At 51.6% G+C, this 23,132-nt stretch overlaps 1 protein-coding gene across 11 annotated transcripts in view; it reads right to left on the bottom strand.

The window, feature by feature from the left end:
• The window catches only part of PLEKHA6 (pleckstrin homology domain containing A6), a 143,999-nt gene extending 127,359 nt beyond the window's left edge, over positions 1-16,640 (bottom strand). For 2 of the 11 annotated variants that reach the window (XR_012897848.1, XM_075910155.1), the window contains exons 1-3: positions 16,301-16,492; positions 15,501-15,577; positions 13,235-13,292 (exon numbers count right to left, since the gene is read on the bottom strand). Coding sequence is in view for 9 of the 11 variants with exons in the window: in XM_075910155.1 (XP_075766270.1) it covers positions 13,235-13,292; positions 15,501-15,577; positions 16,301-16,383 (218 nt within the window). In the remaining 2 variants the exon portion in view is untranslated. Of the gene's footprint in view, positions 1-8,057; positions 8,182-13,234; positions 13,293-15,500; positions 15,578-16,300 lie in introns of those variants that run through there. The other 9 variants (XM_075910156.1, XM_075910153.1, XM_075910158.1 and 6 more) reach the window with 7 other exon arrangements.
• Positions 16,641-23,132: the final 6,492 nt, after the last annotated feature.

Raw genomic sequence — 23,132 nt, 5'->3', positions numbered from 1 at the left:
GCCTATAGTTAATCAAGCCCAATATACCTCATCACCCCTGTCTCAGCTGCCTGCCGTCCTTTGGCAAGGAAGGGATCCAGGGGTCTTGGAGCCTGCACATTCAGATGCACCCATCATTGTTCCAGGGAGACATGTGTCCCTATTTTTCTTGTAATTTGTGAGGAAAACGGCACCTCCCAATGTGTTGGGGGAGGAGGGGATGACGGGATTCACCCCCTGCCCTCCCCCCAAAATATTTGGGCTGAAGTTTCAGAGTGTGGCTACTGTTTGTCAGAGAGTGGCTACTGTAGCCAGTTTACCCTGCCTGACTCATTCATACACCCAGCTGGATGGGCTGCTCTTTACACGGACCACATCGTTGTTACTAAACATCCAAGAATTTTACTGCCTCTTCCCATCTGATCAGGGGTTGCAGAGTCCTAATCCTGACTTTGCCACTAGTTCTCTGTGTCCTGAGCTAGTCACGGGGGCCAGTTTTTCCAACCCGAGGTGCTTAAGACTAAGAGGCCTGACGGTGAAAGTTCTGAACACTGAAACGCCACACGGAGTCCAGGCTTCTGAGAACAAAAAAAAATCAGTCTGTTTATTTCAGTGTCTAACGTTAGGGGCCAAAGTCTGGAAGGGTTTAGCCTCTCTGTGCCTCAGTGCTTCTGTCTGCAAGAGGAGGACAAGAATACCGATCTGCATCACAAGCTGTGACGCTTACTTCATTCATGGCTGCAAAGTGTTTGGAGTTCAGACAAAAGGCACTCTGCATGCAGGCAGTTTGGAAGTATGCATGAGAGCTTGTTTGTAAGGCGAGATAGTGCCTGGCCAGCCAGACTGTCAATCTGCAGTGTAGAACACTGTACTGCACTCTAGAACTCTTACGGCACTGTTGCAGTGTCCACATGGCGAGTTACTGCACGGCAAGCTAGGGCACTGTAAATTCCCCCCCTGACTTGCTACACACCATGTAGACAAGCCCTTGGAAAGATACACATATCACTGCCACCTACTGGACAAAAATCACAATCTTTGAACTGTGCATCTTACACCCTATACTGCAAACATCAAAGGAAGACTCTCCTTTAGCTCAAGCCATGGCACAGGGACCTGTGCTTTTGTAATCAAAGGACCTATGTGGGTCCTGGGCACAAAGCTCTGAAAAGTCATTGCTGACAGTCTCCACTCCGCTGACAAGTTCCTAGGGGCTGCAGATTTGTTGAAAAAAATGTTATTATTGGGTTTTAATGGCTTGGCAGGCTGCATCTGACTGGAACGGCAATTCCTCGGCAGTGCCATTTCTCCTGCGGCTCACTCTGTCCTCCTCTCCCTGCTCTCAAGATGGCAAAACACACATGCCGAGACATTCAGAGCAATGGGAGGGTGGGAAGGACAGGAGGACCAAAGAGCATCTACAGCTTCATCTCCGCTCCAAAGAGGCACCCCTCTCTCCCCCTGCGAGCTGGCCATGTGGGAGCTCTGACAGCAATCAGCCTAGCCAGGGAAACAGACGGTAATTCATTCAGATGTGTGTGTGGATGTGAAGAAACAAAAACAAAAAAGCGCCATCTCTCTCCTCCTGAGGGGCTCCAGCCAAGGACTAGAGTGCCAATAGGGTCTCATTAATTCCAGGCTGCGGAGGGACATGCAGTGTTTGATAATGCACTCGCTCCAAAGGAAACTGTTTCTTCTGGTGAAAACAAATCCCCTATCCAAGGGGCTCTCTCCTGCTAGGGGATGCTTTCTAAAGCCACATCAGCCACTGGTGACATCTAAGTTTTCTGGGCCCACCACCACTTGGAGACACTTCTACCTCTCCAGCAGGATTTCAGCCCCTTGGTAAACAAGGCACCATCCCTCCACTGAACCTCCTAGGAACAGCAGACACCTGCTTCTTCCCCCTCTTGGCGGGAGCTTTTCAGTGAGGATCTGTCACTCTCAGTTTCACTTCCGACTCCCAGATCTGCGTGGATTACACAGCCATCTGGCAAGGGAGTAAGCTCTGCCCAGCATGGCTTGGAGGGATAATGGGCTCCGAGTATTCGTGGCGGGAGGATGTACTTAACGTCATTCAGGGATCAGATGAGGCCAGGCCATGGATTGCTGGGCACCATCCCAGGTGAAAGGTACTCTGTCTGGTTTTTGTTGGATGAGCAAATTAGTTTATTTACACTGGAGTTCAGACGGATCGGCTTCTTGTACATGAACCTGAGACAGCTCTTACGACGCACCTCCCGCCTGACCTGCAATGAGGCATCCTGTTCTAGCTCTCGATTTATTCTTGTGCCTTCCCACAGCTCTGCCGATGCACCTCAGCCTGCTACTGCAGTTCTGCCATGTGGAGTTGGCTAAAAGGCTGCACAATGTTCACTGAAGCTATATCTACATAGAAGGGTCTCTCAAATTCCACCCAGGCACTGGTGGGGCCTAACTGCTGGCATTTTGTGGAGCCCTGCTTCAAGGAAGTCTAGACCAGTGGTCCCCAACGCGGTGCCCACGGGCGCCATGATGCCCACCGGGCCATTTCTGTGCGCCCGCCGAGTGATCAGGGCCGGCCTCGCCCCTGGGCGCGTGGGCGGTGCCGGTCCCTGGGCACGCAGCGTATGGGCGGTCCCACCCCCGCGTGCACAGCGCAAGGGCTGTGCCAGCCCCGGGTGCATGGCACAGAGGTGGTGCTGGCCCCAGGCGTGCGGCGTATGGGCTGTGCCGGCCCCTGGGCATGTGGCACAGGAGCAGCACCAGCCCCGGGCATGCAGCGCATGGGCTGTTCCGGCCCCGAGTGCGCGGCGTATGGGTGCTGCCGGGTCCTGGGTGTGTGGCGTATGGGCGTCCCCACCCCTGAGCGCGTGGCACAGGAGCGGCGCTGGCTCTGGGCATGCAGCGCATGGGCTGTTCCAGCCCTGGGCGTGCAGCATATGGGCGCCGCCGGGTCCTGGGCGTGTGGCGTATGGGCAGCCCCACCTCTGGGCAGCACAGGAGCGGCGCCAACCCTGGGAGTGCGGCGCATGGGTGGCGCCAGCACCGGGCATGCGGCGTATGGGTGGCGCCGCCCCCGGGCACCTGGCATGTGAGTGGCCCTGCCCCTGGGCACCCGGCAGCCCCAAAAGGTTGGGGACCACTGGTCTAGACAATATGGTGGTAAGACCTCCAGAGCATCTATACTAAAGACTCCCACCACTGTGAGTACAGATGGAGCCACATCAGTGGGAGAATCCCCAGGGCAGGCAAGGCCTAGGAGCTAGAATGAGAGACACACAATTCCTGCTCACTTAGGACCCAAACGGATCTCTAGAGGAGCCAGCAAGAGTAATCTTCTCTGCCACCGTGGCCTCTTTTAAAAGCACAGCCTGTGCATTACTGACAGAGATTTTAGGTATCTGTTTTTAAACACTATAATCCATAGCATCTGGAGCGAGCATCTGGACCCCAGTTAAAAGGGTCTGTGCATGTAAATGTATAAGAGGATGGATATGTTACAGCCCTCCACCCATGCTTTAGGAAGCTTGGCTTCCAAATATAAATATGCATAATGTGGTGATGCTCTGGACAATACGCCTTATGTAATCTTATCAATTTTAATGTTACAAGCTGCTGGATCTGTATATCCTATTTTGGTATATATCATTCTTGAATGTAAAGTTAGAAATAGGAAGCATGAAATTGCATATAGTTTTAAATGTGCTAACAAGAGCCACCCCATCCCCATGCCTTAATGAATGGGGGATTAACTTAATGTCTTGTAAACAACACTGTGTTTCCTGTAAGTCAAAAGGTGATTGGACTAGTAAGACATATGACTATACCTCCTGGCAGTAGGATTCCATTTTTTGACCCAGATAGTTTTCCATGGAAGGAGGAATGTATAATCAAAGATTCCCGTCAGGGAAAGAAGACTGTTTAAGCAAGGAGAAGCTATCAGGTCTTTGTCTTCAGCTGATCTGGAAAATCCTGGAAGGCTATAAAGGGCTGGGGACCCAGGTGGTCAAGATAAAAGAGGCTGACTCTGACCTGAAGATTATTCCTAGAACAAGAACAATCATTAGGGTAAAAATCTACTTGAAATACTTTTTTTTTTGTGAATCAGAACTAGCCATCCATTTTCTTTTCATGTTAACTTACTGTTACTTGCAGCCACTTAAATCTGACTCTATTTAATAAAAACACTTCTGCTTACCAACAGGCCCAGTGTAAATAATTGTTACGGGGTAGAGGAGGACAACCAGAGCGCATCTCTCTCTTTCACTGATAAAGAAGACGAACATCCTCCTGAGCTTTCTAGGTGTAAAACTTTTACTCAGAGAAAGTCGGATTCATTTGGGGGGTTGATTTCCTGGTTGCTGTGCCATAGAACTGCATCCTCCTAGAGCTGAAGTGGATCAGTGTCTGCATTGCTCTTCAGAGGAGCAGTCACCCCAATTCTGTGCTTTGTCTGAGGGGGGAGACCAGAGAATCTGGCCCAAGAACAGGGTGGTGGGGAACCCCAAAGGGCAAGGAGGAGAGTGTCAATGGCATAATCAGCACACCAGGGAACAATCCTAAGGGGTGTTCTGTGACCACACCCCATCACATGACACACAAAGTTTAACCCTCTCATCTGCAGTGCCAACCCTTCTAGGCCATGCATGGCTCCCCAAGGCCTTGGAAATTTCCAGGTCCCAGCAAGATGCCTGAAAGAGTCAAAGATTCTGCTTCTCCAGATGCTGCTCCTTTTTCGGTCATCTTCCAAGCAGCTGTCTATAAGGCCCTTTTTGCCAGTCATGGCCACTACAAGCCAGGGCCAGGAAACAGAGAGCTTTTTCATTCTGTGTTCTGCTCCCTCCAGCAAGAACAGTCGTGCTGCTAACAAGGGCAGGAGAGAAGTGACCACTGTGATGAGCGGCATGTTTGAATCTTCTTACCCAAGCGAGTCAAATGAAAGATTCATCACTGAGTTCATTTTTGTTAATTTTCTGTTTGTCAGAGGCCGGAGAAGGATGGCAGGAGACAAATCACTTGATCATTGTCTTCAGTCCACCCTTTCTGGGGCACCTGGTGCTGGCCACTGTCGGCAGACAGGCTACTGGGCTAGATGGACCTTTGGTCTGACCCAGTACGGCCGTTCTTATGTAATGCATGCAGGTTTAGTTACACCGGGGGCAGAGAACTCTCGGGACTGGTCAACGCCCACAATCTGAAATGCCACCGCGTCTCGCCAGGGGAGATGGGATCGACTCCTAATGCCCCCATGCTGCTACAAAAGACCAGAGCTATCCCCGAGGAGGAGGGAGATTGACACCCAAGGCAAGCGGAGTGCTGGGTAGAATAAGCCACTCGGAAGGGGAGGATGTGCCAAGTCGTGGGAAGTGAAGAATCCTGGCAAAGGCTGCCCCACACCACTGAACATTTTTATTCTTCCGCTCTCCCGCTTGTTCTGTTTTGGATCGGGGATGCAATTCACCAGCCCTGCTAGCCAGGCCCCAGCACTCACAGGTCCCCTCCACAGAGCATCCCAGACTTCTCTATGGCAGGAGGGCTTTCCTCCTGTCCAGCCCAGATGGGGAAGGGGCTTCAGCACTTCCCGGCATCTCTGATCGTTGTTTCACTTGGGCTAAATAGAATCATAAAGGGCAATGGGATTCTTAGGGGATTCAGAAACGAAGAATTTGGACAGGCCCAGCTCTTGGCCAGTACAGGATCTACATGAAGTGTATTTCCTGGGCTCTGTCTTGCTCTGGGCAGATATGACCCCAATGGAGACAAGCAGCCACCCACCCCACAGCCCCACTATGAGCAAGCTTAGAAGAGGGGCCCCAGGAGGCCGAATTCCCTTTTCACCCATCGAGTAAGCACCACCAGGCCCGGGACGAGCCACAGCAGCAGGGCAGGGGAGGGAAGACTTGCCCGTACCACGCCTGCCATGGGGACGAAGAGGCAGGTGTTCTCCAGAGCAGCCAGGCCAGCTCCTTGCACTAGCATTAACTTCACACAGCCAAACCCCACCACTGTAATAGACTTGATGATGCATGCAAAAAAAAAATCAGTCCCGGGGATAAATCTGAACACGTTCCCTGCGGTTTAAACAGCAATATAATAACGCATCACTTGCGTGAACCTTGTAACAATCAGCTCCTTTCAGCCCATGCGTGGTAGAACATCTGCGTGCACTGGCTAGTTAAGAGCATTTGGGATCTTTAATAACAACAACACACACAAATAAGAGTCGACCAGGGCTCCTGGCAGAGAAGGAACCAGCTTGTTTTCGATTGAGAAGAGGAAGGTAGAGATGCCAACAACTGGAAGTCCCCGAGACAAGCTGGGGTTTCCTTTAAGTGTCAGGTGATATCTCAGACAAGATCGATCGTGGTCTGTTTAGGCTGCAGCCTAAGCAAAGCGTCTCTCCAGATCAGATACTAGGCCCAACAATGCGTAGCTCTGAGGGAAGAGATGGGGTTGGCCCATTACAAACAAATCTATCGGCATACAGGCTTTCCTGTATTCACTAGGTTGTACAACATGGCTTCTGCAAACTTCAGGGGGAAGCAGGCATAGAACACAGGTCCTCCTGTTCCCATGGCCTAAGCCTCTGTCACTTAGGTCTCTAGTAATGCTGTACTATAGGCGCAGTTATGTAAGTCCAGGTCCATTCAGCGAAGGGCAACGCGCACACACACTCACACACACACACGCACACACCTGTTACATGTCCAGGTCTCCCAAGTACACACATGCAGGCGGGATCACTTCCCCGGCACTGAAATGCAGCTACAGCTAGCGCAGAGCAGGGCAGCGGTTGTTGGCACAAATGACTCACACACAAGCACACAATGAATTCTGTATCCCACTGAAACGGCGTGTGTGAGAGTGAACTCCATTCAGCGGAACACCGCAATCCAAATTGGAATTTGTCCAAGATGGTGGGTCCCCCCCTATAAAACATACCAGAGATCTTTACTGAACATAACTGCACAAGGCTCAGTTTTGCCTGGCACCTTCTCCAGCAACTTAGTACCCATTAGTACACTGGGGGTGGGGGGGGGGCTTATTGGCTTCAGCAGTCTTAAAGGGCAGACTGACACCTGCTCAGTCATCAACAGCACTCCCTCAGGGCATCCACTGATGCCAGCTTCCCCTGCCAAGCATCCTGCGACGACAGCACGTTTTCTATGGAATGCACGTTATAAGCCCAACTCTGCCACCTCTCTTCCCCTCTGGGCCTCACTTTCCCCACCTGTAACATGAAGATCTGATCCATCCCCCCCACTATCCCTCCCAAATGCCCATTAATCACCCCTGCTTTGTGCTCTCCCTCCCTCCCCACATCCCAGGCTCCTTCTCGGTCCCTTTGGACATTGTTTCCTGGTGCCTACAGACCAGGAGGTCTTACATGCAGAAAGCCCTTTGTGCAAAGGCAGGGCCCGTGCCTGCCTGCGTAGGTCCCTTTTCTCTCAAGAAGGGGGCAGGTCCCCAGCACGGGTGGGGTACCAAAAAAAAAAAACACACACATACACCAACAAAAAAAACAACCAACAACCCCAAGGGCTAGAGATTGACAAGCTCATCAGGGTGGTCACCGCAAACGGGGATGTGACAGCCTCACGAGAGCATCTCAAAGCCATCTCTAGGCACCTTCGCCCACTTGCACGCTAGGCGCATACACCCAGGCAGGCACCCCAAAGGCACCAGAGTGGGGGCCCGTGAAGCCAGCCGATCCACACCGTTCCCAGGAGCATGCAGGGGCTGGCACGTTCAGCCCTGTTTGTGGCAGCAGAGCTCAGTAATATTCATGGCACAGCGCAGCGAGACGGCTGTCCAAACAGAAAGAGCTTGGGGGGGGGGGGGGGGAGGGCAGAGCTGCAACAGACCAGGAACCTGGCATCTAGAAGCTTTCTTGCCAGGATTCCCCGCACTGGAGGAGGGGAACTGTGCGCTTGAAATATTTCTCCCTCATCCTGGCTATAATTAGCATCCTCACAGCCTCCATGAGCCAGGCACCTGCCAGGGAAGCAGCACAGGTCAGGCGCTGTGGTGAAAGCAGCTGCCTGTGCAAGACTGTGCAGGATGGCCGCTATCTGAGGCACGAAACCGGGACTCACCGTGCTGCCGCTCCACGTCCCTCCGCTCCGTGTGGCTAGATCCCAAGCCATGACGACCCTGCCGTGCAACTTGCTCCAGCCAGATGCCTTTCTCTTTCCTTGCAGAGCCCCAGGAGGAATGGATGCTGCTGTCTCTCCCCCCACCCCCCCCCACACACACACGAGCACAGCTCCCCCCTCCCTCGCTAGTCACTCATCTCCGTCTCTCCAGACGGTCTCCGGGCTCGGCTCGGGAAGAAGATGCTGCTGCAGAATCCGGCATCCTTCCCTGAGAGCTAGAGCTGGGCATGCTCCATCGGCTCCCTAAGGTATTTAAAGGGCACGTGATGCCGTAGCTGTCATTTCCAGCAAGGAGTAAGTAGTAGGGGAGTGGGATTAACTCTGTGCTGGCCCTGGGAAGAGCAGCATCAGCAGCCTCCTGCACAGCTGGGCGACCCCTTGCACCCTGCCCTGCTGCGCAGTTCACTCACTACCCTCCCTGCCTGGGATGGTGGCTGCTAACATAGGAGAAGGGGCCACATCAGAATCTCAGTCCTGCAGCCTCGACTCAGACGAGTCCGGGAGGCTACTCGACAGAGCACGTGAGCCAAAACCAAGCCCCATACCGCAGCCTCTTTTTGTGCACTGAAAATAGTTTGGATTCAAACCAAAACCCTTCGTGACACAGGGTCAGTTTGGACGAATCTCCCGCCAGCTTTGAAATCGTCACGGTTAGGGAGGTAGCAGTGTAAGCGCTTCAACAGTTACACGCTGGCTTCCGGCCCGAAAGCTGGCTACTACCCTGTGCCGTTGACTCTGTATCAGGTAATGTAGCACGGGGCAGCAGCCGGCTCCCTGGAAACGGGGCCAGAAGCCAGCTTAAAAGTTGGTTCAGGGCACGCACCATCTCCCTGGGAGTGGGGACAGCAGCCGGAGCTCTGGGCATGCACTGGCTGCCAGCCCCGCTCCCTAGGAGCCGGCTGCACTGCAAGCGCTGCAGTATAAGCTTTATACTGCAGAGCCTGCTGCGTGTAATTGTTTAAATTTTTCAGCAGTTACACGGTTACCTAATTAACCGCTTTTAACATGCCTCGTCACCGTGTCCCATATTTGACATTTGAACCAGAAACACTCCGTTTTTCGAGGCAAAATGGCCTTTCGTTTACATATGGCAGCCCATGAAGACTTGAAGGGATAAAGCAGAAGAGTCACAATCTAATCATCCCAAAGTCAACCACCTATTGACTGGCAAAAACTTTTCAGCCCAATTCGGGAAGGGGGCAATGTGTCATTTGGGAAAATGTCATGGGACAGGAAAACAGCTTCCTGCCGCACTCCATCATACATGACTCAAGGCAGCATCTTTCTCAACCTAGCTTTATACATGCCATGAGCGTGGGCTCCAGCTCTTCTGCTGGGAAACAATTCCCAGATGAAGAGGTCTCTCTAACGGGCTGTCTGTACTTGAATCCTTAGGGGTAGATTTTTAGTGGCACTCAGCATTAGATAAACTCAGCACCCATTGAAGACAATAGGAGGTTTACTACCTATCCCAGGTACTTGCCTGGCTCTCATTGCCATAGTATCTGGGCATATTTAATGTATTTACCTGCACAATGCTCCTGTGAGGCAGGTAATGCTGTTATCCCCATTGTACACACAGAGACCAAGTGCCTATCCCATGGCCACACAAGGAGTCTGCGGCAGAGCAGGGAATTAAACCCACATCTCCCAAGTCCTAAGCTAATATCCCAACAGCTGGGACCATCCTTTTATCAACTCCACAGGCCCACTCTGCTGATAGTCCTGGATGCCTCTGAAATCCATGATCTAACATGCGTTACCATGATAGCATTATAGAACCTAGGCTGCGGCCTACAGTTGACACACAGGTGGGGCAAATGTTTGTGGGTTGCCCACCCTGACCTCCATCCCAACACTCCCCATTTCACCCCTAGGATTGTTTGAAGACTTTGCTCCTGCTGGGGATGCTGCTACCCACAGCCACCTTGCGCTTTCACTTCTGGTGGCTGGGTCTAGCAAGGAACCTGAGATGTCCAATTATTTTTGCAGCACGGACATGAATGGGGAGGAGAACTGGTAACAGAGGAAAGGGAAGAGAAGAGAAGAGAAGCAAGACAAGCGTCTAGGACACTCAGTCAGACTTGTCCTCAGCAGCCAGCGGATACAAACACTCTAGTCTGCAGCTGACTTTCAGCACAACCCTGAAATGGACACAGGCCTCTGTAGGACACTGAATAACCAGCCCCTCTGGCCACAGCTGTTCCTTGTTGCCCTGTTTGTGCAATAAGAACCTCCCCGTACCTTGCAGAGCAGAAGGGTGAGACACCAAGATCCTAAGTGTTCAGAGCCAGCGAGGTTCTGAGCAGCGGTCCATAGAACTCAGGAGTGTCCCTTGCTGTTCCCTACAGCACGGCCCTGGTTCTCTCTGCCATCAGATCTCCTTGTCCCCTCTGTTCACCTCTCAGGCTACCGGGGACCACAACCTTAAGAGAGTCCCCACAAGAGAAGCTATTTGCCTTCCCTGGCACAGAGAGCACACACAGGGCACAGCCAGAGATGTAGCTGGCACAGGGTGGTGGGGGAGGGTCACAGGTTCTCTGAAAAGAAAAACACCCTTGATCCTCTAATCCGTGTTAGCCTGAAGCTTTAGGGGCTGAGAGGGGATTGGCTTTCACTGAATTCCCTGCCCCACATCTCCAAACTCCTCCCCTTCAGGCCATGGTTTGCAGACCCAGGTTAACCCCCTGCCTGCCAGGCATGCCACTCGCGAGGCTGAGGTGACTTTGGACCAACAGCGCTGCTAATGAACAGCTACGGGCAGGGCCTGCTTTAGGGGCATGCCAGCCCCCTCCTGGGGTGTGTCGAGGCCTCCCAGCCTGGGTCAAGAGACATGGGCAAGCAGTGCTCATGCTAGTGCTCTGAAACAGCTGTGTGGACACCGTGTGAAGCCGCAGCGTGGGCTGGAGCTAAGGCTCTGAACCCTGGGGAGGAACAGTCTTCAGAGCTCCAACCGCGCTTTCAAAACCAGCTAATTTTAGAGCCAAACTGAGCCCTTCTCCATCCAGCCAGGCTGGAAGGCTCACTCCAGCATCCCTGGTAGGCATCTCCTTAGCAATGCCTCCCTGTTCCACCCGCCTCACTTCCCCCTCCACCCAGCACACCAGTCGCTGCCCTCTGACAACAGCGGGCCACACAGCCCCACTGTAAGTCTGGCCTTGTCCTGCAGCCTTTTCCCTGACTTCCAAAAAGCCCTGCTCTCCACCCCATGGCGTTTCCAGGGCCCCAAGCCAGCGCTAGGAGAACGTCAAAGGCAACTGGCGAGGCAGGCTGCCCTGAGGGGAACGAACGTTACATCACAGCCACGCACAGAGGAGGAAAAGGGATATGCCAGCACCAGCGGAACCTCATAAGCACCCCAGCATCTGTACCTGAGGCTGGAGGGGCAGGGGGCTTGGCACAGATCCTGACAAGGAATCAGCCCCCAGCTGGGCGCTGTTTGAACCCTTTATCCCTCAGCCCAGTGGGAGAAGTGGCAGCCATCCTTGGCCCCAGCACCCCACAGGCCGGCAGCCAGTTCTGTGCCTGGAACCACTGCCACCTGGTGTGGGCACCGAAGGGCCCTTATTTTGGGGGGCATCGTTCTGAGGGAGGGAGCAAGGCAGCGAGAGGGGAAAGCGCTTTTCCCTCACCGCCTCCGTGCTGGGGAGAGGAGTCCAAGCTCCCAGCCAGCACGGAAAGCAATGGGAGCAGACAGGACAGAGGGCGATTTCACAGAGCCAGGCATGCAAAAATGGTGGCCAACATGGACTGAAACAGTAGCCCCTGCGCTAAGCTGTGTTCTTTTACCACCCTCCTCTGCCACCTAAGGATATTCAGTCAAGATTCTGCCCATCACACATTTTATTTTGGAGGATTCCTCCTCACGTGTGTGGAAATGTGAGGGGACAACACACACCCCCTAACACTGCACACTGTGCATTTCCTGCACGTGTTGGTGCCACCTCCTGGGATGCTGTTGCAAACGTGGCCACGCCGTCGGCCCCTTGCATTGAGGAGCACTTTGCAGGGACTCACCAGACAGCGCAAAGAGCAGCCGCCAAACAGAACTACCTAGAGCACAACAAACAGGAGAGGTGAAAGGAGAGGGAGTGCTAGCCAAGACGCCCGGGCAAACCCTCTGCTCTTTGGAAGTGTTGTTTTATTATTGATATTACGACAGTGCCTAGGAAGCTAGATCAAAGATTCTGGCCCAGGTGCAGCATGTGCTGCATGAGCAAGGAACACAAGATGGCCCAAGAGAGAGTCCAATCTAGACCACTGAGACCAGCCACCTTTATTGCACCCAGTTCCGTGGCCTCTGGGCTCTCCACCTCTGCGGAGTGGATACGACCCCAGGGTAGAGAGCTCATATGAAATGTCACCCGAGCAGGAAGCCGGGACTCTGCTTGGAAGAAAGGAAGACTGAGCCAAGAGCCACTATCCTCCGTCTGGGGCATCAGCATCCTTCCCATAGCAGCCCTACTGAAAAGACTACACCACAGTCTCCACTAGTCTGGGAGAGCACAGGGCAGTACCCAATTAGACAAGTGCCAAGCCACATCCCTCCTCAACTGCCAGGAGACCTGAGTTTTAAACTTTGAGAGAGACACGTCCGCTCTGAGCATTTGGGCCTCTGAAAGGCATCACCGGGGCATATAAGGACAAGGCACAGCATTCTGCTATCAAGTCTCTGACTAGTTCCTCACAGTGCTAACTTCACTCCACTGCTTGTAGCATCATCGGCAGCCCTGCCAGAGAAGGGGTTTTGGCTTCTACCCTTCTTTTCAGCATTGGCCTTTAGTCCCACTGAAGTCAGGTACAACTGATGCAGAGCTGCCGGAAATAATGTGAAGATAGCAACTGTGTCCACCTAACTCCACACCCCACCAGCACATTAGCATCCAAAGCAATTCTACTCACAGCGTACAGTGCACAATGAACTACCAAATGTTACAGCAGCATCAGCCCCTAACAGTGTTGTCAGCAGGGGCAGTAATTACATCTTTCTGGTTTATATACACTCCCCCACCCCTGAAAACAGCAAAGGGCATTTTACAGACGGGTGGAGGAGCAAGGGCAGATAGCTCCTCAAGTCAGCAAACAGCAGGAACAACAACAAACACTTTCCCACTTACTTGATAAAATATATGGCCCCTTGACATGACACGCCTGCTTCCCAGCCTTTGGGCAAGTCTGAAAAGATATAACAGCAAAAGCAGGCATTATTCATCTGTTCAAGTGTGGAACTCCCTGTTGCAGGATATTATGGATGCAATTTTTAACGTATTACCTTTCAAGAGAGCATTCATTTGAGTAAGACTATCTTCTGAAATGTCATTAGGCAGGCTCAAAATTATTCCAGGATACATGCCAGCCTCTGGGACACAAACTAATTGACAGCTAAGCTCCCGTGAAATAGTATTGCACAGTTAAGTGCAATACTTCCCCGCTCCCACCTCTCATTGGTCACTGTTGAGAAAAGGGGAGGGGCCAGAGAGACAATGAGCTTGTTCTAAGAAGGCAGGAGGTGGAGTATGGAAACTTCCAGTCTGACAACTCTGTTCCCGAGTTACAAACCCAATGACTATGCACCTGGAATGCCGCAGCTCAGGAAATGTCAGCTGCAAGTGACCCATCTTGACACCCTCCCTTCCAACCCATGTGGAGTTGGGAATTACAACCCACTTTGTTTTTAGCTTTTCCCCAATGTTTTTATGCTGAACAGTGCTAAAGGCTATGGCACAGAACTGCATTCAGGGACACCACCAGTTCACACGTTCATACACTCCCAGTGTTTCCCAGGGCCTTGTGATTTGAGGCCCTGCCCTCAAATTCACTCTTAAAAAGAGATCCAGTTTTCAAACTCCCCTGAGCTCCTGCCCTCAGGCGTTTGGTTCCTTACAAGTCTTTCCAGTTGGGCCCTGTGTGCATGCTGTGAAGCTACATAAAAGCAAATACTCTTGCTAAAAGGTTGCTGTGTAACACAACTTGGTTTCTTAGAATTCAGAACGATAACACATAAGAACCTAAAACCAGAGGGAGACAAAGCAGACTGCTCCCTAGAACAGAGGGACAGCTAACCCCCGCCCCTTTACTGTAAGCTGCCTGGCTGACACATGCTCCCCAAACATCACTGCAGAATGCCCCTAGCATACAAACGGGACCAGTGAACCCTTGCCCCCCACTCCCACATTCAAAGAGATAACTTGCAGTTCTCACAATACTCCACAGTCCCCCGTACCCCTGCGGCTGTGTTGCCCAGACACAAATACAGCATCCCGGAACTGCAGCAGAACATTGGAAGTGGAACCATTTGTTAAGCTTGTTAAATGTTCACCACCAAGGCTGCAAGATGATTTCCCTCTTTAACTCAGTTTGGCTGCACGTGTTTCTAGCCAGATTTGCTCTCGGGCTCCCTCCCACAGCCAACTGATACTAGCAACAGAAGGAATCAAAACCTATTTTCAACTATTTTAGGACTAAAGCTAGCAGCAATTCACAAAGGTTCTTGAAAGAGGTCATTAGCCTCTTCATCCCTGGATTGTTTACCATGTAGCTCTTGAGGGGATACTTTAATACCATCAGCTGCAGGATGTTTTATTAACCACGAGAAGATTTACCCAGTGTGGCTTGGGTCCTTAACGCAAATATTGTTTGTTTTCTTTTAAATAAAATGAACATGCCCAGGCTTTGTTTGAATCTTTGCTCTGGGGTGGGGCTGGGGATGAGGGGTTCAGGATGCAGGCTGTCCTGGGGACAGAGGACTTCCCCACCCCTCACTCACCACAGCAACTTGGGGCAAGTGAGAAGCACCTCTCCACGGCTGCTGCAGCTCCAGCAGGCACAGCTTGGGGAAGGTGCATGTCCCCCAGCTGAGGTAGGTCCAGGTTCATTTACCCTCAGCGCTCCCCAGCCAGAGTGAGGAATGCAGTAAACGCTGCACTTTCCCCAGGCTCCCTGATGAAGGAGAACAGCCAGCGATGTCCCCATACAATTTGGAGGGGAGCTTCAACCATCCCACCATTCCTAAAAGGTGCCGGGGGTGGGGAGGGGTGAGAGGCTCCAGGTTGGGGCAGTCCTGGATTGGGGGCACCCCAGCCAGCCCCTTTCACCTGCCTGGTGATTCTGTCTCTTTTCAATGTGGTTTTATGAGGAGCAACCCCATTGCATGCGCATCCCAGTGCCCTGGCACAACCAGTCCCTGCCCTTGCCTTAAGTTATGAGAAGAGGAAGCTGTGTACTGAATTTGGTGGTCCTAGCTCTTACTGTTTAGGAGGAGTCCTTGAACGGACGGACAAACTCTGCAATACAGAGTAGATATGGGGGGGGGGAGGGGGAAGGGCAAACAGTCACAATGGCATAGTTGACCCCCCCAGACATTTTAGCAGGCTTGCTCCTTACCTGTGCTGGCGAAGTGACCACTCTGAATGGGCGATCCAGTGCCCGGATGCACCCAGCTGGTAGATTGGGTCTCATCACTGTGAGGGACAATAAACAGAAGGTCAGAATGTGCGCCTGACTCCGGGGAGGAGGGCTCCCCCAACGCATCACACCTGTCTGAGGGGATCTTCAGAAGGGCCCTTTGCTATCCAAGGCACATACGTGGCTCCATCCGCCATAGCACCTAGGCCTCACTCGAGCTTGGCTTTTCTGGAGGCACCGGGCAGTATGAAGGGGAGGCAGAAGGGGGGTTGCAATGATCGGGCATAGGGCTGGTCTACAGCTTCCCCAGATGGAATCCTAGCAGCAGCTGCACTATGCAGGGTCTCCTCGGAGCATTCACTGGGCAGTGCCCCGCCCCTTTCAGTGGTTGGGCCAGGCTTCCGGGCACAATAGAAGGGCCATCGTCTGGGCCCCTCCGAACTCTTCCCAGGCAGTGAAATGAAAGGGTGGGAGAGGGAATGAGGAGTAAAAACGCCTGAGGTCAGTGTAGGGTCAGGTGTGGAGGCACCAAGAGGACTAGTAAGAACTGGGGGTAGACCCCTCACTCCCACCGTAATTCGGGCTGTTACCCTTGGCCACAATCCCTCTCCCCTTCCTTGTACCATTCCCTATTCTGCCTTGTTCCCTTTCCCACCCTATGTCCACACACCATCTGGCTCAGAACACGCACTAGATTGTGTGTGCGTGTTGGGGATGGGGGGATTAAAACACACACACACTGCAAGGAGGAACACAAAGACAGCCAGAGCTGAACATACTTGATGAAGAAGACTCGCCCGCCTCCACACACGCCATAGGTCCATCTGCCAGGCAGGTCCAGCCAGGTGGTGTCATCAGCCATGGAGCCCCTGGGGTGCAGGACGCCAGCAGCTGGAGAGAAGTCCAAAGGTGCCCGACTCAGAAGTCAGACCTTTTCTGCACTCTGCCACGCCGCTCCCACCTGTGTGCTCCTTGCAAGGCAGGGCTGGAGGAAAGAGAAAGCTGGCTGCTGCTTCGTACCTGGAGAGAAAATTTCCACTGCCACCCCAGCCAGTCCCACCAGGAGACAAACGCTTGCTCAGCTCAGGCCTTCCAGCCAGATTCTGTTTGCTGCACACAGCCCAGGGGGAGGAGGGAGACCCATAAATTTAACCCTGTCAGAGGCAACCTGCTGCTTTGCCCAAGACCTGAAACACCCAGGACATTCCTGCAGCACCAGCTCTCTGCATGACTCTTAGGGCTAATGCACAGCCACTTCCTTCATTGCCTACTTCATATAATTACCCTCAATTAACTCCTTATGAAGTCTTCACTCCCTTCTCCTGTCAGCTTTAAACACGGTCACATTCTTCTGCGCCTCAGATCTCCAGGCCAAGTGGAGGCGGTACGCCGGGGTCATGGTTATTACACACGGCGGTTTTGGGGTTGTCTGCGCAGCCATCAATTAAACCTCTTAAAAGGGGTGAGGTGGCGTGTGGGTGGCACCTCTCGCCGGCTGGGGAGACTGTAAACGAGGTGATCCCAGGTGGCTCCTCTTTGGCAGGGCTTTTCAACCCCCCTGGTGGCAGTAGCAGGGAGATTGGTTATGAAAAGTTGCCTTAAAAAGTGAGTTGCAACAGGACTCTTTCCAAATGAGCGTGAACTGCTCAGGGCTGCATCAGAGCTCCCTGCTCTGAGCTGGCCTGAAGCTGGAGAGAGGGGTATTTCAATGACTCTGAGTCACTGGGACTAGCCAGGAAGTCACAGTGTAGCAATGAGGGATGGGCTTGGTTTTGATGTACAGCCGGTCTTTGGGTGATGGTTTCACACTGCTGAGGTGGCACCCTGCGTGGCTAGGTTAATGCTGGTTATGAAAGGATAGGTGGCCACTGGGAGACAGGGGTTCATGTCCTGGTGCCATGTGACCTATGGCATGTCACTTAGGCCTCCCGACTGCCTCCGCGTACGCCTCACTGTAACTAATGACGTTACTCTTGTGCCTAACGTGAAGCAGGTGCTTGTGTGCTTGAGGTCTAAGTTCCCCACAATTCAAACAGGAACACTTAGGCTACATCTACACTGGCGGCTTCTTGCACAAGAACAGCTCTTCTTGTGCAAAAACTTGCCGGGTGCCTATCCTGCATGCGTGTTCTTGCGCAAGTAAATTTATAGTCTAGCGTCGGAAAACAGGGCTTCTTCTGGAGGAGTTATTCCTCTCCCCATGAGGAATAAGCCCTCTTGTGCAAGAGGGCAGTGTAGACAGGCAACATGAATTTCTTGCGCAAGAAACCCCGATGGTTAAAATGGCCATCAGAGCTTTCTTGCACAAGAGAGCATCCACACTGCCATAGTGTGCAAAATCACATGCCAGTGTAGACGCGCTCTTGTGGAAGACATTTTGCGCAAGAACTCTTCCGCAAAACAGTTCTTGTGCAAGAAGCTGCCAGTGTAGACGTAGCCTTACTACTTCATGTATCCCACCCCTTGACTCCAGGAGCGAAATCCCAGCCCACTGACTTCAGTGGCGCTGTCAGAATAGCTGGGCCCCCGGGCAATGTAGAACAGGGTGGCTCTGTGCTCTCAGAAGGGGCAGGGCCTCAGGCAGAAGGGGCAGCCAGCACCGCCTGAACCATGCTGCGCCCTCCCCTTGCCGGCCTTCTGAGAGCATGGCGCAGGTTCTGGAGCGTGCAGCACAATGCCCCCATGCTGATTCATAGGGCCCAGGACTCCAGCCGCCACCATTGCCACAGTAGCAGCAGCTCGGAGCCCTGGGGCCTTTAGAATACCCCCTTTGCCCCCAAGCCAGTCAGTGGGCCTCAGCGGGGTCACAATTTCCCCCCACGTTCTTTGGGAGCAGGGACGGTCTCTTATTGTGTCTGTCCAGCCCTGGCACAATGGGGCCCAAGCCCCGGCAGCATACCGTAATAGAACTAATAACTAAGGCGCCTTCACACCCAGGTGATTTCAGGTTTGTAGGCAAGGTGCTACAATCATACGAATAGTGATTCATTATAATAGACAGCAAAGGATGGAGGCTGAGATCTAGTGCATGCTGTCACTATCGGCGGACAGTTGTAACAGACTGACTTCCAGAACAACAACAGCAGGGGCGACTCCGCTGCTGTTCCTTTCTACCCTGGGATTGGGCACGTGTGGCTTCAGGCCAGGAATAGATTCTGTGATCCATTAGGCCATGTTATGCTGTTTCCATCGTTTTCAAGGTAAGAGGAACAACGGAGGGAATAACACAGTTGGCTTTTGGACAGGGATGGGGGTTTGGAGCTGGTTCAAGTAAATAAATGGTTTTACTAAGTCAAATGTAGCTGTGTACTGAATTTGGTGGTCCTAGCTCTTACTGTTTAGGAGGAGTCCTTGAACGGACGGACAAACTCTGCAATACAGAGTAGATATGGGTGGAGAAGGGCAAACAGTCACAATGGCATAGTTGACCTCCCCAGCCATTTTAGCAGGCTTGCTCCTTACCTGTGCTGGCGAAGTGACCACTCTGAATGGGCGATCCAGTGCCCGGATGCACTCAGCTGGTAGATTGGGTCTCATCCCTGTGAGGGACAACAAACAGAAGGTCAGAATGTGCGCCTGACTCCGGGGAGGAGGGCTCCCCCAACGCATCACACCTGTCTGAGGGGATCTTCAGAAGGGCCCTTTGCTATCCAAGGCACATACATGGCTCCATCGGCCATAGCACCTAGGCCTCACTCGAGCTTGGCTTTTCTGGAGGCACTGGGCAGTATGAAGGGGAGGCAGAAGGGGGGTTGCAATGAAATCAGTTCATAAACCGCCCTAATCCAAGCGGAGGGGCTGTCCGGTTAAAAATCTCATAGTCCTGGGGGGATTCTTCAATTGTTGCACTTGGAGCCAGAGTAAAATTGCAGAATTCCCCCAGGACTGCCTTGCATTTTTCAAATGCAAACTCTTTCCCTACCAGCTTGAGGCTGCAAACACACACATTGGTCCCTTTCCTTATGGGAGTAGCCTCACGAACTGTAACAGGGCTTCTCACCTGTGCAGGGGCACACTCGTGCATAAGAGTTTTGCAGGCTCCCTAATGCCCTACTGCAAACTGCTCCACACAGACAAAACATCTATGTCCATGGGACACCCATCCAAGTCTGGGCAGAGGGGTTTGCCCTCACGGCTTAGCTTCCTGGAGTGAGGGCCAGACTCATTCACAATGTATTCTGCAATTAAGTAAACTTTGTGCGTGATACAGACACCAACGCATCAGGGCCCATCAATGGTCCCTGTGGAGTCTCAGAATCCTGACCCTCCTCAAAACATGGGAACCAGTTCTACTGACTTCAATGCAACTCTTAAAAGTTAAACACAAGCATAAAGGTTTGCAGGATCAGGGACCATGTGGGATTAGCACACCTGATCTTTAAAAGAGTCTCTTCTTTCCCTAGGTAATTATCAGAGGGAGGGTGAATCTCCCCCTGCCTGCACACTCTGACCCTTTCCCCCTCCCTATGTGCTGAGGGGAAATGCCTGTGGCAATTATTAAGAACTTGCTAATCCAATATTACCACAAGGAACCAGCACGAGCCATTCCAGACTCCAGAGTAAATAATATGTGGATTTTTGGAGGGCTTTAATACACTTCTAGCCAAGAATCCAAAGCTGCTCCAGGCTCTGTTCTGTCAGGTAAATAAATCAGCGTTTGTTACTTTCCACAAGAAATTTTTTCCCTGCTTTATTTCTTAATCCAATGGAAATTCAAGGGAGAAATACCAACAGGGTGCTGAGTTTTTTAAATAAAGCCTTCTGAAACATTCCTTCACCAACATGGGCACACAGGTGCACCATTCAAGATACTTGTGATAACAAGACTTTGCACTTCCATGCAGCATGTCAGCTGAGGCTTTCAAAGCATTTTGCAGATTTATATGGAACAAACATCACAACTCTCCTGGGTGGTAGGACTGATTAACTCTCTATTGACGGAGGGAGAAATCAAGGCACAGAGAAATAAAGACACTCTCCGGAACATCTTGGAGGAGAAGAGAAACCCAGAGTTCCGATCCCCCCTGAGAGCGTCTCCAACACGCTCCTAGCTTAAAAATAATAATTAAAAAAAAAAGGATCTGGATCTGTTAAGACTGATACCAATGCAGGAAAACCCAGGAGATACTGAGAAAACTCACTCCATGGGAATGCACCTGTGGATTAATCTTCTGACAGCATGAAACCTGTGTAAGGTGCTGCACACACTGGGCACATCGTCATCTTTCCTGGCATAGGCCAGGGTGTGTTGCAAACTTGACATCACAGTACTAAAAGTGTCCGTCTGGGAGGAGGGTGCAGGGAAGAATGCAGGAGTTACATTAACAGCAGGGCACGGCAGGGTGGGGTGCGCTCTAAACAGGGGGAGACTCGCTGACTATCCCTCTGCGTAAAGGAGGACAGTCAATCACAGCTTATTTTTAACAGAAAGGCTGGGAGCTTGGGAATGACAACATTCTGCTAATTCGTGCCTGTCAGCTGGTGAGAAATCTAGTTTGCAAGATGCCGTTGCTGTGCTGAGATCTCTTCCCAGCCAAATGTCCTTGGTGCAATCCAGTTCTGGTTTAGTGCTAAGAACCTTTGCTTGCAGCCATTGTGAAAGGGAGGAGGGATGTCGGTGGTTAGCCAGTAAACATTACCCTTACCAGTTTCAGGATTAATCAGCGGCCCGGCCACCCTAGAGCAGCCTTCCTCCCCAGTGTGGGCAGGGGCACTCCAACCTGGCTAGGCCCACCGTGCCATAGCTGGGGGCACACCGGCAGGCGGACCCATCATGCTGCACTGCAGAATGGGGGTGTTCTAGCCCAGCTGGAGAATCCCTCACCTGCCATGGGCCTGGCCGGAGCAGCAGGCCAAGGCAGAGAGCAGTCCCCTGCCCATGGGATCCCATTTAAGCACTTAAATGGTTAAACATAACATTTAACTGGTTAACTGATGAAACAGGATTTTACATCCCTCAGTGGAAGTGGGTTGGGAGGTAAGGATTAAAAAAAAAAGGAGGCAATGCTGTCTACTCATGCTAGGTCACTTCTTCCGGTCAAAGTACATTGGAAAGGCCTGGGATAGGTGGAACAGTGATGTTCTATAGACACAGGCACAGCTTAATGGCTGAAGAGTTAAGCAAGAAATTCCTACTGTCCTTGGAACCACAGATTCTGTCTCATGGCAAACAGAGCCCCCTTCATCCTTCTGAGGCACATAAATCAAATGTTAGGAGGGTTATTTTATGCAGTTGGGACTTTAACAACTAAGAGTCCAGCAGGGATGTTAAAGATGTATGTATATGCTGTAAAAGAAGGAGCAACCCCACTGCCTTTGGCCCAAATCGCACTCTCTGTGCTATGCTATTGGCTAGTCTCAACCCCAGAAGTGCATCAAGGACTTTGAGCTCCTTCCAGCTAAATGTGTAGACATACAATCCTAGAATCCTAGAAATGGAAGGAAGCCTCAAGAGGTCATCAAGTCCAGTCCTCTGCCCTCATGGCAGGACCAAGCATCATCTAGATCAGTGTTTTTCAAACTGTGTTCTGCGGAGCCCTGGACATCTCCAGGGGCTCTGCGAGGTGACAAACTGGAAACATCGATAGGTACAACACATACAATCAGTGGACCGCTGCGGCTCCACATACATTTTTACGCATGTAAAGGGCTCTGGAGCCCAAAAAGTTTGAGAATAGCAGATCTAGATTATCCCTGACAAACATCTGTCTAACCTGCTTTTAAATATCTCCAGGGATGGAGATTCCACAATCTCCCTAGGCAATTTATTGCAGTGCTTAACCACCCTGATAGCTAGAAAATTTTTTCCCTAAAGCCCAATATAAACCTCCCTTGCTGCAATTTAAGCCAATTGGTATTTTATCTATCCTCGGAGGTCAAGAACAACAATTTTTCTCCCTTCTCCTTGTAACACCCTTTTAGGTAAAACTGCTTGAAAATTGCTATCATGTCCCTTCTCAGTCTTCTCATTTCCAAACTAAACAAGCCCAATTATTTCAGTCTTTCTTCACAGGACATGTTTTCTAGACTTTTGTTGATCTTCTTTGGACCTACTCCAATTTCTCCACATCTTTCTCGAAATGTGGTGCCCAGAACTGGACACAATACTCCAACTGAGGCCTAATCAGCACACAATGTGTCCAGGCTGTCATATGATAGACAGACTGACAGTCAACAAAGGCTACTGGCTATTTCCATTAAGATAAAATCCATATTACAGCAGTAACACCTTCTGCCATGCACAGTGGCTATAATATAACACACATCTCAGACTACCATTGCTCACCGTAACCTCCCATGGAGTTCACATCTCTTAACAGTGGCAGCAAGACTATGCTGGTCAGAGGAATAAATCACAATCAGGCACCTATTTACAATCATTGCTTCAATAAAAGGAATTCTGGCACCACCTTCTGGCCAAAAGATATTCTTCTTCCTGATGGAAATTCACCAGAACTAGTTTGCCAGGCAGACATATTTGCAAGTGGTCCAACAGCAGGCATCAATAAGCTATTTATAAGGGTACATCTCAGTAATTAATTTATATTAGAAGGGTTAAGCCCAGGGAATTGACCCAGTTCAAGCCTAAATAATAATTCTGCCTAATTTCAA

The sequence above is a fragment of the Pelodiscus sinensis genome, chromosome 27, assembly GCF_049634645.1.
Source record: "Pelodiscus sinensis isolate JC-2024 chromosome 27, ASM4963464v1, whole genome shotgun sequence".
Lineage (NCBI taxonomy): Eukaryota > Metazoa > Chordata > Testudines > Trionychidae > Pelodiscus > Pelodiscus sinensis.
This window is presented reverse-complemented; position numbering and strand designations above follow the sequence as displayed.